We start from the raw sequence: 14,896 nt of genomic DNA, 5'->3' as shown, positions 1-14,896 counted from the left end.
TAGTCTGCAGGGTTACAGAGGGCCAACTGTAATATCCCTGCATAGATTGTAGTGTGGTATTAGAGCACGGAAAGCTCTTCAATGAACAGGAGAAAGGAGGAGAAAGGAGCAACTCATCATCATAAATAGAACTCCTTTACACCAGGCAAGCTCAGCCGCGCTGCCCGTTTCCCTCAAAATCCCTGGGATTACCTAATAGGTCAGTGTGCCTGCTTGGAATATAAAGGAATTCCGTGACTGCTCGACTAAAAATCTAATTTCAGAAATATTTTGTGTGAATACAAATGATGCTGTCTAAAGGAAATGCTGCAACTGTATCAGCATCACCAAAGATAGAGCTGATTGATACATCAGAGCTCCGTTCAATCAAGAAAATCGTCTTTTCATGTGTATGCCAAACTGAATGTCTTTAGGGTAAACACTGCTGCATACTGGAGCCTTTGGCTGAGTTTTCACAGGCTCCGGATGGACTTTGTTCAAATTGGAAAGCAAACATGAGGGAAAACTTTGTGCAAACACATCAAGCCGTGACTAACTTTGACACGCTCCCACGTGCACGCTGGCATAAGTCATGCTAAAACATGGTGGCCTCTATCTTCCGACAGGCGCTATACCCTAATAGCGTTTGCGCACCTGTTTGCGCGTGCCTTAAGGCAGGGAAGATAGCATTCCGCCTTTTGTTTTGGGAGTTTTGCTCCCCAGCCAATCAGCAAAAAAAAGCATCCCCACCTCACGGGAGCATACTTGTAATCATTTATACAGAAATATAACTGTTTAAAAGTGATATCATTGTCTGGTAGACATGACCTCCCTGATTTCTAAGTTAAAACAGCCCCGAAATATGTTGGGGATGCAATTCTTGGCCGGGATGCGGAAAGGTTCACGGCAGGTGTCGCAAGCGCAAATTAGAGCCATGCCAAAATCATTTGCGCCTCAAAACGCCTGCGCAAACGGGATTTGGGCGGTCTTAACTACCAGAATTATTCACAGGCGTGGCCAGGCAAGGCTGGGCATTACGTCAATCAAAATCAATCAGATTCCCGTCTCGCAATGGTTTGTTTGCGCGAGGCATGCAATATGCAGTAATTATCTCCATGCGTAATAGAGTGTACTCACTCGTGCGAGGACAGAGAGAGCTTATTGACAGATCGTCTGTGGCGCCAACGAACCTCCGGCTTATGAAGGTACATAGCCTATGTCCATTGTCCAACAAGTTTTCTCAATTAATTTCCCTCTTTGCGATGTGATAAAAGTTTCTCAGTGAGTTATAGTTGATTGCCTCACTGAATTATCTGCTAATACCCAATTTTAGCTGCATAATTTGATGTCTTGGCGTGGCAAGGCTGTGCGTAATAACATATCCAAAACTAATTCCACTTTCCACTGCGCAAATACCTCTCTGCGCTGGGAGCGCAACGGTAATCGCCGTGCAGCGCACCCAGCGCAGAGAGGTATTTGCGCATAAGAGGTCCTTTTCAAAGCTCTTAGCGCAAAGTAATTGCGCGCTGCTGACGATAGGGTAATGCAATCTATCACCACATTTTAGCGCTGAAACGCCTGTTTTGGTTTGTGGCAGCCAATGCCAAGTACAATTATCACAGGCATGCGCTTGTGTCCGCTCGTGCAAACGCTAAATTAGCGCTTTTGGGAAGATAGAGGCCGGTGACTTCCATTTATAACGCGTGGGAAGAGTGGCACACTTCCAAAATGTAGAATTCAGTGTTGCCATATTTTACAGCTCTTTCTTTAGGTGTTTCAGTAACATGTAAATGTGAGCTAAAAGTCAAAGCTGAACCCTATTGTGCAGTGTGTTTTTTTTCCAATCCTTATAGCCTGGAGACGATACTCTAGCTGTAAAACCATATCTTACGCTCAGTCTAGTCTTGACTACCTAGGGAGATCATTCCCTACGGACAAAGGGAACACAGTAGGGAAGAGAAAAAGCCCACCATCAGCTCTGAGCCTTGAGTCAATGTGAGGAAAGCCAGGACTGGAGAAAGAGCATTAACTTGCTTTAGATCATGCCGCTGACAAGATCCCTGCTATGCTCGTTTCCTTCTTCTTCTGTGGCTGCCGGCTAACCATGTGGAGGTTTAGGATGAAGCCATTCGTAAAGGAAATTAATTTAGAAAATCAGCCAGGCTTTGATTGCTAGCTGTGGCGCTCCAACTGATCATTGATGTGAATAATTGGGGCGTTTGTGAGGCATTTTATTTTAATATAATCACAAATGTTTATTTCTGTGAGGAGCCTAGCATTTACCAGTCACGTTGAATCAAGCAGCGAGATAAATTCTATATAAAAAAGCGAGCCGGATATCAGAGATGAACTGGGAGAGAGGTCAATGTTATCGCATGGCAACAAGAGTCTGTTTATTGATGATTGTGAGATATCTATATAAAATTGAGTATGTGGGCGATGTTTCAAGTTCTGTGTTCGGCCATAGGCAGCTATGCCATTTTAGGTGCGATTGGGCTGAAACCTTCAGGGGGCACACACCTGATGGAGCCGGATTTTTTAATTAGGCTAATTAGCTAATGATGTGATGTCATCAATGATGATGTCAAAAGTGATGTCATAAGGGCGCACACACACATACACACACACACAAGGAGGCATTGTGACAAGACTGATCAGTGATGTCACACACACACACACACACACACACACACACACACACTCACTCACACTCACACACAAGGAGGCATTGTGACAAGACTGTTCAGTGATGTCATAGGGGGGGCACACACACACACACACACACACACACACACACACACGACACACACACTGATGATGGCATCAGTGATATCATAATGGGGCACACACACACACACACACACACACACACACACACAAGGAGGCATTGTGACATCACTGATGCAATAACATTTAGTGAGCAACCCACACACACACACACACGGCAATAGGGCAGGTGAGACCACACAGTAGCCGAGCTATGGGCGAGGCCGTGTAGCGGCCGAGCGTATATTGCTCGAGTGACTTCACTGATGGCATCACTGGTGACATCACAATCGCTCAAGTGACATCACTGATGACATCACGATTCACTGATTTATGACATCACTGGGGATGTAACAAATCGTGACTAACACCGTCCGCCCACTTAGGCAATTTTGATGATGATGATGATGGTGATTGTGATACCAATTTTTCAGTAAGTTAGGACTGGTGATAATGTTATGTCTGTACATAATGGGGGGACTTTTTACTGTAACTACAGGCAGGTGTCAAACATCTTTATCCACCTTGGTAATATGTTATGGCATTAGAACGATATCAGATTGCCAAATTGGCTTCTATATTGAATGATGGTTAATGGTTGTGATGGAGGTCTCTCCTTGACCACAGCTACATAAAAACAGGGTATACAATCTGCAATAATATATTTTCTTTGGACATTTTATCAGTTTGCTTTATTGTTCAATTATGTTTAGTTAATTCTTCATTTAAAGCCTAAAGTGTTAATACGTATGTTGCGTTACCCTGCCTTACTGTAAGTTTAACAATTTTATTTGTCTGGGTTTCAATGGAAAGTTTTAATGTCACATTACCTGTGGGAATTCAGGGGGAAACCCTGGACTTATATTTTTTTAGTATGAAAAGGTCCAATTTAAAGATACTGAATATCAGGACAAAATATTGATATCAACCTTGGAAGACCAATATTTGTGGTGTAAAAGAAAATATCTCTTTATAATTTAATTTATAATTATAACTTCTCAATTTTAATGAAGACCACCTCACTAAAGTGGTGCTCAGGACCACTGAGTAGCAGTAGTACCTGATTATTTAATCCCGTGTAATATTTCATGTCAACGACCTGTCTTTCTGCTACATGGTAATCAGGGCTCAAACAGCAGTGGTGTGTGAAAAGGAATGCCACAGCTCGCCTCTGAACGAAGCACTCACCTGTGGAGCAGTCGTGGCCGGTCCAGCTGGGATCACAGCTGCAGGTTCCAGTGTCTGCCAGGAACGCCCCATGTCCAGAGCACTGGTCCATGCAGGAGGCCCTGGGGCTCTCGCAGCCTGGGCCCCCCCAGCCCATGAAGCAGTGGCACTCTCCCCGCACGCACACCCCTCGGCCCGAGCACGTCGGGTCCAGGCAGTCCACTGAAAAGGTTCCAAAGCGACAGTCACACAGACACCTGCTGTTCCTCCCTTTCAGACACACGGCTCCCCTGCCCGGAGCAAGCAGACATCTCTATTGGCGCCCGAGTAGAATGGTGACTCCGCAGTGGGTCTAAGCTCCGCTGCGGTGGCATTTGGCTAAGCACACGTACACCCGCACAGAGCAGACAGACACAAGCTGATACGCCAGGAGGCCCGCTGTCTCCCAACCAAGCCAAAGACAGGATTTACAAAGAAGAAAATTAAATGGCCGCTTTCACAGTGACTGTACCAACCTGCAGGCACAGTCCACACTCCTGCTGGCGCTTTCTCCGTCGTCTCATCATGAAACATCCTCCCACGCCTTGAAAGGAGTGTGTTTTTTCTCAAGTGAAACCCGTGACGGTGTGCAGTTGAAAAAGCTTGACTAACCAAAACCCACCTTGACAGAATGTCAAAGAGAAAGTGGGGTGTACTTAGGAGAAGTCTTGGGGGCAACAGCTAGACTTCCTAAGTAAGAGGCCAGGCTTTACTCTTGTTTACAGCCTGTTAGACGATCACTGTGACTAACGGAGCCTTGCCATTGGCTTCTCTCTATTGTATCTATATTTTGCAATTAACACTCTATCAGTTCGATTTCTATGTAAATATTCAATTATTGCCTGCTTATGGAGGATCCCTTCCCATGACATGTTGCTAAACGAGCGCTCACTTTGTGGGCGACAAGAGTTCTGGGAGGATACGATAATGAGGATAACTGTTCTTTCGACTCAAACAATTCCTGCACGGTACGTCGGTACACACAGATGGCAAACGGGCGCCAGGCAGGAGCAATGTCTGGCCACTGAGAGCAGCAGGCCGCGCCATGGCAGCTCCCCTTTACCATGACATAAGCGGGTATAAAGGCCCTTATAGTAAGACAAACAGGATGGCTCGCCTCTTAGCAGATGGTTTGGGCAAAGGCACAAAGATCAGAGGGTAACTGACAAGAAGCTCTCTCCTGGCAATTAATCATGGTGGCTGAAGGTCGCATGGAAGAAAGGTAAAAATGTTAAAGGGCCCTCGTCCACTCCTTATGGCGAGCACTCCACCCAAAATAGAAAGAGGGGGCCTATGGATGTCACAAAGCCCCATTTATCAAAATCCCAGGGTCCATTTTTCATCTTGAAATGAGAGCCTTCAAGAGCTGACAAACACAATGGCGCCTTCAATCTTATCTGCTCAGGCCTTATCCAACATTGCGAATGTGTGCCTCTTAATGGATTAACATCAGACTCTGCCTCTGGATTTCAGATAATAAATGGATTGTTTCGATTAAATGCCATACATCCACGATGCATAGAAAAAACGAGTAATCTAATGCTATGAAGGGTGAGATACTGTAGCCTACTTTTGGGTGAAAGCCCCAAAAAATGATTATGATTATCCTTTGGAGAGGATGCCTTCCAAATGGCCTATTGTTACAACTAGATGGAAATTGTTAAATAAGCCACACCATGTAATAGCCATTTTCATTCTGAGTATTCTCTGGGAAATAACAAAACACTTTAAGTATCGAGACGTAGATTAGGACGCTAATGTGCACAGTCATTTGATGGAGAACCATGTTATGTAGTAATTTTGGCCAAGTTCAGGGAACATTATGATAACTTGTTAAATCTGTAGATCACCTTCTTCGCAGTTTTCCCCCTTGTAGCCGGGGTTGCAGATGCAGGTTCCCACGATGCAGGTGCCATGGCTGCTGCAGGTGACGTCGATGCACTGGTTGGTGGGAACGTCACATTCGGAGCCCTTCCAGCCGCTGTGACACATGCAGCGACCTTTAAGGTATTGACCGTTCCCGCTGCACAGCACTGGACAGGCGGCTTTGAAAAGAGCGGACAGCACACATCCATTTGAATGGGCCCCACGAACCAAAGTTTTGAACTATAGTGTGTGTGTGCTGAGACATCAGACAATGAGGTTCTGACCAAAATGCCAACAAGTTTCCTCACTGCTGCAACGAAAACTACTTGGCATTCAATGCATTTTTGAGTGGACTGTCTGTCGTCAGATGTGACCCAGATTGTAAACAACCAAACTATTTTTTATCCTTTATTTATCCAGGAAGGTCCCATTGAGATGCAACATCTCTTCTTCCAGGGAGTCCTAATATCCGCACCATGTTGTATGACTGTTGAAATGAATAGCCAAATTATAAAAAGAGACAAATAAAAAGAGTGAAATATAGTCCCCATCAACACAAGGATAACAGATGGCTGTACTTGTGAGGATGAAGCCAAAACAGATGACTAACATTATAACACATTGCCGCACGTTGTTTTTCTGTTATTTTAACTCAGGCGGCCTTGGTGCCAACAACATTAAAAAAAAAAAAGCAATACAAACCCTAAAATCTGAAGCTTTGTGGAACACATTTTTGCGTGTGCAATTACTCAAGAGTTATGAAGAAGGAAATTCAACTGCTTCTTTAATGGATAACACAATACCCAATTTAGATTCAACTGCTTCTTTAATGCATAACACAATGCCCAATTTAGACAGCAACAGAGGTGAAAATGAAGCCAGAGTGAAAATGAGTTGGAGTGAAATCACCTAATTAATTAAGATGAGAAAGTTTGTTGAAAGATATACAGTATGAAATTAAAAGTCATTTTAAGCTGCAAATAACATTGTTCCCGTTGTCCATGCAATGAATATTTTGTTTGCATATCAGCACCCTCAAACGCCCCATAATTACATAGTGTGTTTATGTGTGTGAATGATGGAGAGCAATAAAGACATGATGACATGATGAGTGAGGGAGTGACTCACCTCGCCCACAGTCCGGTCCTCTGAATCCTAAAAAGCAGCGGCATGTTCCAGCCACACAATCACCATTCCCAAAGCAGTTACTGGGACAGTCATCAATCGAGTCTGGAAGAGAGCAATCAGGAGCTTTTCTGAGTAACATCTTTTGGAAAACAATTTTCCTCCCACTCATTTTGTTGATTATCATCCCTGTGCTAATGACACTGACAAGCACGGGCTTCACTCCTGTCAACATTTTTAATTTCACGGCAAAACATTTTTGAGTGTTGCTAATGTATTTCAGCCAGATGAGAGAGTTCACTGAAAGACTAAACAAGCTCTGATGTGGGCATCTACCACACAGCGAAGGCCCCCAAAGTTTAAAATGACATGGCAATTTCCATATCAGCCAAATTGCTCCCAACTTCTAAAAATAAATAAATAAATAAAATATGCCTTTGATTGATTTGTATGCATTTAATTTTCTTCTTTTACTGTTCTTACAGTTCTTGTTTTCATTTACTGTCCTTTTATTACCAGGGTACTGTCTTGTTGTCATGATGGGTCTCTTTACAAATAGTTTTCTGTGCGATTAAATGTAATAATAAATAATATGTATATATATGATCATTATGATTATCTCACAAAGAAAATACAATCCATCCAGAGCTGGATGCACTGGATGAGATAAGTGACCTGCATCATTTGGCAAACCTAATTTGATGCTTTTATGGCGCACTGCAAGCGAGATTTGATGTGTCAGCAACATTGGCACCTGCATCTCACAACTGCCATGGTTAATGTTACAGGCAGTATCATGTGTTATGTTCTTTGGCCTGTTCTTCAGTCTGCTTCATATACAGTATGTACAGAAACAACTAGAGTACAGCAGAAAGAGTCAAGACTATGCATGGAGTATAGTAGTCTTCATATTTTGTCTATCCATCTCAACAATTCTATACTACTAGCAAATGTATACTAGTCATACTGTATATAACATGACATTTTCAGATTTTGTCCATTTCAATTTGTTGCAGCAAAAATAAATAAAAATAAAAGAGAGGAGCTTGTGTCATGATTGCAAACCTTGCCAAAGATTAAAAACCTTGCAAACAAACCACTATTTTAGTCTTTTCTTTTCTGATGCAAACACAAATCATCTAACATATACATTATCCATAACTTCCTTTTCATTTAATCCCCTTACATTTTCATATAAAATAAATTGGCAGAATAATCATCTCTACTAGAGCATGTCCCATGTAGCACTCTTGTTTTGATGTGAAACAATAAGGGTGACCAGAGATCTCTCAGGCTCTTCACAGCAGAAGGAATCCGAAACACGATGCTCAGTGAATTAACCCTGAAATGGTGCTGAAAAATATTCACTCTTGTCCGGTGCCTTCAAGCAGCAGAAGCTCTGAGGCAGAACCTCCAGAACAAAGACACTCTTGTGCTCCACATAGGGCTAGAAATGTGAGCCATGGATTTGGCTTCCTTTTACTCTGGAGAGTCAATCATCACCGAGGATGCAATGCAACAAGAGAGGGGGAGAGAGGGAGCGAGAGAGAGAGAGAGAGAGAGAGAGAGAGAGAGAGAGAGACGGAGAGAGAGAGGGAAAAAAGCAGTCTTGCCTTTGCCATGTAGGGACAGTGAGGGGATGCAGGGGGACACTATCCTCCAGCATGGTGGAGGCAATCAGCATTTTCGTGGAGTTTTGATGGCTTTCAACAACATCTGACTACATCTAAAGCCTGGGCTTGTTGCTCCAAGCTAGTGAAGCCAGCAGAGAGAGAGAGAGAGAGAGAGAGAGAGAGAGAGAGAGAGAGAGAGAGAGAGAGTGTGTGTGTGTGTGTGTGTGTGTGTGTGTGTGTGTGTGTGTGTGTGTGTGTGTGTGTGTGTGTGTGTGTGTGTGTGTGTGTGTGTGTGTGTGTGTGGTTGGGGCGTGAGGCGTGGTGTGTGAGTGGGGGGGAGTGAGAGAGACTTGCCATTTGAGATTCCTCCCAGAAGTACAATTATGCAGGAGTGACTCCTGGCGACATTACAGCTTATGTATGAAGGGATAAAAAAAAAAAAAAAATCGCAGACTGGTGGTGGTAATTTTCCATTCATGAAGCAGACATTTAAAGATCCACCTTTCACTGCAATCCAGCGGCTCATTAAGCCGGCCAGCTCTTCCTACACTAATGTAACAAAGATTCCAGTTATCTGTTCGGTGTTTCTTGTTTTACTATTGTGAACAACAAACCATCAAAATCCAACACGATTCAATGACATCCTGAGCTGCAGTGCTCTCGTTCCTGATGCTGACACAGTTTAGCAGACGACGCGTTCGCCATGTCTATTGCTTGTGTCTCCTGTGAGAGAGGACGAACGGGGGGGGGGGGGTTGAGGCCATGCATATCTCTTAGCCACACACTCAACACAGGCCAACGCATAAATCATGGATTCAAGCAGAGCTTCATTGAAATGCATTACCCTTCATATCAGGGGAGCTAACTATTGTGTGAGCCTCTGCAGTCAGTGAGGACAGAGCAGTGTGCAGCAGGCACTTTTAATCAGTGCCTTGCCATGCTCTCACAGGATGCTCCGCCTCCCTGAGTGATGGGCGGCCGTGGACAGAGAGAGCGTCTGATCAGCAGGATATATAAAGTAAGATGTTGGCACGTGACGCTCTGCTCCCCCTGCTGTATAGGAGGCTGTGTCTGGGATGAGGCATGTCTGGCAGCAGGCGGCGGGGACAAATGGCGGCATGCTCCAGAGGGCTGTGCTACAGAACATTCAGTAGGACACATTTCACAACGCCATAGAGCCTCAGCCAAGTAATGAGGAGCAGCCCAGATTAAAGAGAGAAGGGACGCTCCGTTCCCCCACATGAGTAACGGCAGGGCAATGAACGAGCCGTTCATTAAACACACACTCCTGTATTCATTACACACACTCTCCTGTATTCATTACACACACTCTCCGTCACGTTTTCAAGGGACGAGGACAAGACGGCGCGTTGCCGGGCCAAAGAGGACGTTTCTTTTCGCTGTCAGACGCGGGTCAGAAAGACCAGAATAATTCTGTTAGCCTATAAACAATGCTGGCGCTGGCGTCTCTGTGCGTCTGTTTTAAATGGATATTGTTCACATATATTTCGATACCTGGGCCGCACGATTTGAAGGTCAACTCCATTCCTCCATGGCTCAATACAATTCAGGCAGTTGGCGAGATTCAATTTCGGCTGAAGGGCACTTAACCAGCGACCCATTTTAGAGAGGGCTCCTCTGCCTCCCTCTGAGCTCCTCTGAGCAGATCAGCTCCTCTGCCTCCCTCTGAGCTCCTGTGAGCAGATCATCCAAATGAACAGAAGCAGAAATCGAGCACTGCTAAGTCTGCCCCACCCCACTCCATCCCCATCCCCAACCCCCCGGCACAGAACACCCCATCCAGCTGTATTTTATCCCACGCAAACCCACAGGAGACCTTCACGCACGCCCAATCAAGAAGAAGTAAGCAAGAGTAAACGTGCCACCCTGTCTCCCCCTTTCTCATGTCATATCATATATTAAATATTGAATTACAGCTGTTGTTGGCACAGCGGGGGGGGGGCATAGTGCATCTCTCGCCTGTCTCCAGACGGTGTTACATTGGCGTTGAGGACAGCTTCCCATCGATCTGCTGCCTGGCACAGCCCCTGTCGCAGATGGACTCTGGCCCAGGAGCTTTTAATTAAGGAGCATGTGAGAACAGCTCCCAGCTGCCATCCCTGTGAAAGTGGACACCTCGGGCCCTCTCACACCTTGCTTCATACAGCAGCACTAATCAAAGGCGCTTTAGGGAGGAACAAAGAGTGTACAAAATGAAATCACCTTCACCTATGTCTGAAATAGAGCCGTGTGCCACACAGGGCTACTCAGAGGAGAGGAATATCTCCCTCACTTTGATATATGGAAAGTAGATGGAAATTGGACCAAATCGTGATCAAAAAATGGCACTAGCAGGAGGGGACAATCATCCTTTGAATTGTATGCAAATGGTTCCCAGAAGCAGGACCCCTAATTCGCTCAGAAGACACTCAGGCTAACGAGTATATCATGATATCTCAATGTCCTACTCAGGGGCATGGCAGGACACCACTGATGTCCTGATTTTTTGTCAAATTCAGCTTCACCTTGATTAACCTGCACTTTCCTCGGCTATTGAAATCTGACAAAAAGCTGTCTGTGACTCATGCCTGAGTCTAGGCTGTTTGCTGTTGAGAGCCGCTGGTTCACTTGGTATTATAGGGATTATGTGGATTGCTATAACAGGTTTCAGTAGCGGGTCATGTCCAGGGCGCTCACCTATGGCGGTGGTGAGGAAGGAAACCGTTTCGGTTTCTTTCCCATCGTTGTAGATGGCCAGGTGCCAGATGCCAGAGTCCATGTACTGGATGAAGCCCGTGTCGTGGGTGGTGATGGGTACCAGGCTGCGCTGCATAGCCACAGGCCCCTCCAGACCGTGGATGTCCTGCGCCAGAAGCCTGCGCCCATCCAGCAGCTCCACAAAGTCAAACTGGAGACAGACAAACAGAAAGGGAGAGAGAGGGAGGGACATGAGACAGACAAACAGAAAGGGAGAGAGAGGGAGGGACATGAGACAGACAAACAGAAAGGGAGACAGAGGGAGGGACATGAGACAAACAAACAGAAAGGGAGACAGAGGGAGGGACATGAGACAGACACACAGAAAGGGAGACAGAGGGAGGGACATGAGACAGACACACAGAAAGGGAGAGAGAGGGAGGGACATGAGACAGACACACAGAAAGGGAGAGAGAGGGAGGGACATGAGACAAACAAACAGAAAGGGAGACAGAGGGAGGGACATGAGACAGACACACAGAAAGGGAGAGAGAGGGAGGGACATGAGACAGACACACATAAAGGGAGAGAGAGGGAGGGACATGAGACAGACACACAGAAAGGGAGAGAGAGGGAGGGACATGAGACAGACAAACAGAAAGGGAGACAGAGGGAGGGACATGAGACAGACACACAGAAAGGGAGAGAGAGGGAGGGACATGAGACAGACACACATAAAGGGAGAGAGAGGGAGGGACATGAGACAGACACACAGAAAGGGAGACAGAGGGAGGGACATGAGACAGACAAACAGAAAGGGAGACAGAGGGAGGGACATGAGACAAACAGAAAGGGAGACAGAGGGAGGGACATGAGACAGACACACAGAAAGGGAGACAGAGGGAGGGACATGAGACAAAGAGAAAGGGAGACAGAGGGAGGGACATGAGACAGACACACAGAAAGGGAGACAGAGGGAGGGACATGAGACAAACAGAAATGGAGACAGAGGGAGGGACATGAGACAGACAAACAGAAAGGGAGACAGAGGGAGGGACATGAGACAGACAAACAGAAAGGGAGACAGAGGGAGGGACATGAGACAAACAGAAAGGGAGACAGAGGGAGGGACATGAGACAGACAAACAGAAAGGGAGACAGAGGGAGGGACATGAGACAAACAGAAAGGGAGACAGAGGGAGGGACATGAGACAACAGAAAGGGAGACAGAGGGAGGGACATGAGACAAACAGAAAGGGAGACAGAGGGAGGGACATGAGACAACAGAAAGGGAGACAGAGGGAGGGACATGAGACAAACAGAAAGGGAGACAGAGGGAGGGACATGAGACAACAGAAAGGGAGACAGTGGGAGGGACATGAGACAGACAAACAGAAAGGGAGACAGAGGGAGGGACATGAGACAGGTAGACAGAGGGAGGGACATGAGACAGACAAACAGAAAGGGAGACAGAGGGAGGGACATGAGACAGGGAGACAGAGGGAGGGACATGAGACAGACACACAGAAAGGGAGACAGAGGGAGGGACATGAGACAGACAAACAGAAAGGGAGACAGAGGGAGGGACATGAGACAGACAAACAGAAAGGGAGACAGAGGGAGGGACATGAGACAAAAAGAAAGGGAGACAGAGGGAGGGACATGAGACAGACACACAGAAAGGGAGAGACAGAGGGAGGGACATGAGACAGACAAACAGAAAGGGAGACAGAGGGAGGGACATGAGACAGACAAACAGAAAGGGAGACAGAGGGAGGGACATGAGACAGACAAACAGAAAGGGAGACAGAGGGAGGGACATGAGACAGACAAACAGAAAGGGAGACAGAGGGAGGGACATGAGACAGACACACAGAAAGGGAGACAGAGGGAGGGACATGAGACAGACAAACAGAAAGGGAGACAGAGGGAGGGACATGAGACAAACAGAAAGGGAGACAGAGGGAGGGACATGAGACAGACACACAGAAAGGGAGACAGAGGGACGGACATGAGACAGACAAACAGAAAGGGAGACAGAGGGAGGGACATGAGACAAACAAACAGAAAGGGAGACAGAGGGAGGGACATGAGACAGACAAACAGAAATGGAGACAGAGGGAGGGACATGAGACAAACAGAAAGGGAGACAGAGGGAGGGACATGAGACAGACACACAGAAAGGGAGACAGAGGGAGGGACATGAGACAAACAGAAAGGGAGACAGAGGGAGGGACATGAGACAGACACACAGAAAGGGAGACAGAGGGAGGGACATGAGACAGACAAACAGAAAGGGAGACAGAGGGAGGGACATGAGACAGACACACAGAAAGGGAGACAGAGGGAGGGACATGAGACAGACAAACAGAAAGGGAGACAGAGGGAGGGACATGAGACAGACACACAGAAAGGGAGACAGAGGGAGGGACATGAGACAGACAAACAGAAAGGGAGACAGAGGGAGGGACATGAGACAGACAAACAGAAAGGGAGGGATGGACCGCAGACACACCATTAGAGAGACACTTGAGACTTGAGAGCTTTCAGCCCTCTTTATAGCAGAGCATCATTTGGTCTGCATGAATAACTCATCATTCCAGAGGAGCCTGAGTAAGTCCTGCTACTATCAAGGTAAGCTGCAATATCTTAATATTTATTTTGGTAGGCATCCAATTTTTTTTTGTAGTCTGGACTTGCACTTTGACTGTGCTGTAAACTGGCTACCGTATTACGGTAATGTTTATTCCTACCTCAGGTTTGTTTTGTTTTATTTGAGAGTGGACGTATTTTCCCTACGTGAGGGCTGCGGTGCTGTTTTGTTACCATATTTTAATTGCAGGTGAATCTTATTGTTATTAACCTTGGAAGTGCCTTAAACTGACTGTTTACATACAGTATCCAGAGTAAAGTCACCTCAGCCTGCCATTTGTGCACATTTATGAGAGCTGTGATGGTTATATTTAGTTAATACCTGTGGTATTGGTGTTTTGTGCAATGTTTTGCAATAAAAGTCAAGGAATGAATAAATTGTGCCCACAAGATTTTAATTTTAAGAAATAAAATAAATAATACAAGTCTGGCTTCAATAAAGGCGGGATACTCTCTGCGGCTCAATAAATAAAGGCCTGGGCCATTATTAGAGGATTTACGGTATGTTGTAGTCGGCTCGTTGTTATACAATCAATTCACTTCCACGGTGATCGCCAGCTTAAAGTCCAGCTGAAACAATGGCATTGCGAGAATATCTAACTTCCGTATTGTGACGTATTTACCGGGCACGTTTCAATAACAGTCAGTCTATGTTACAAACACAATGTAACTCCAGGTTCCAGCGCCTGGCTGGCTCACAGCGCACAGCCCCAGAGCAGGGAGCCGGCTCGCGGTGCAGACAGCAGCTTCACGTCAGGGGCAGAGACTGAGAGCCAGCCGCCGGCCAGGAAACGAGCCCACGGCTGGGACATCGCAGACAGCGATATTTCTGACATCCGAGGTACAACGAGGCAATTACAAGGCCTTTGCATCTACATTAAACTAAGATATTTTTAATAATAATAATAATAACAATAACAATAATAATAATAATTTTCGCATGCTTATTTCTGCAGATTCCTGGTTTCTGCTGGGCTGAGAATCACGTGTGG

General features: G+C 45.9%; 1 protein-coding gene across 4 annotated transcripts in view; it reads right to left on the bottom strand.

The window, feature by feature from the left end:
- The window catches only part of tenm4 (teneurin transmembrane protein 4), a gene marked incomplete at both ends in the record, with an annotated part of 173,254 nt that overhangs the window by 84,398 nt on the left and 73,960 nt on the right, over positions 1-14,896 (bottom strand). For all 4 annotated transcript variants that reach the window (XM_083637873.1, XM_083637874.1, XM_083637875.1 and 1 more), the window contains 4 exons: positions 3,934-4,134; positions 5,802-5,996; positions 6,946-7,047; positions 11,253-11,463. In XM_083637873.1, coding sequence (XP_083493999.1) covers positions 3,934-4,134; positions 5,802-5,996; positions 6,946-7,047; positions 11,253-11,463 — 709 coding nt within the window. The remainder of the gene's footprint in view (positions 1-3,933; positions 4,135-5,801; positions 5,997-6,945; positions 7,048-11,252; positions 11,464-14,896) is intronic.

Source organism: Poromitra crassiceps, assembly GCF_964638095.1.
Source record: "Poromitra crassiceps genome assembly, chromosome: 5".
Classification (NCBI taxonomy): domain Eukaryota; kingdom Metazoa; phylum Chordata; class Actinopteri; order Beryciformes; family Melamphaidae; genus Poromitra; species Poromitra crassiceps.
Note: the sequence above shows the minus strand (reverse complement) of the source record. Positions and strands in the feature narration are given on the sequence as shown.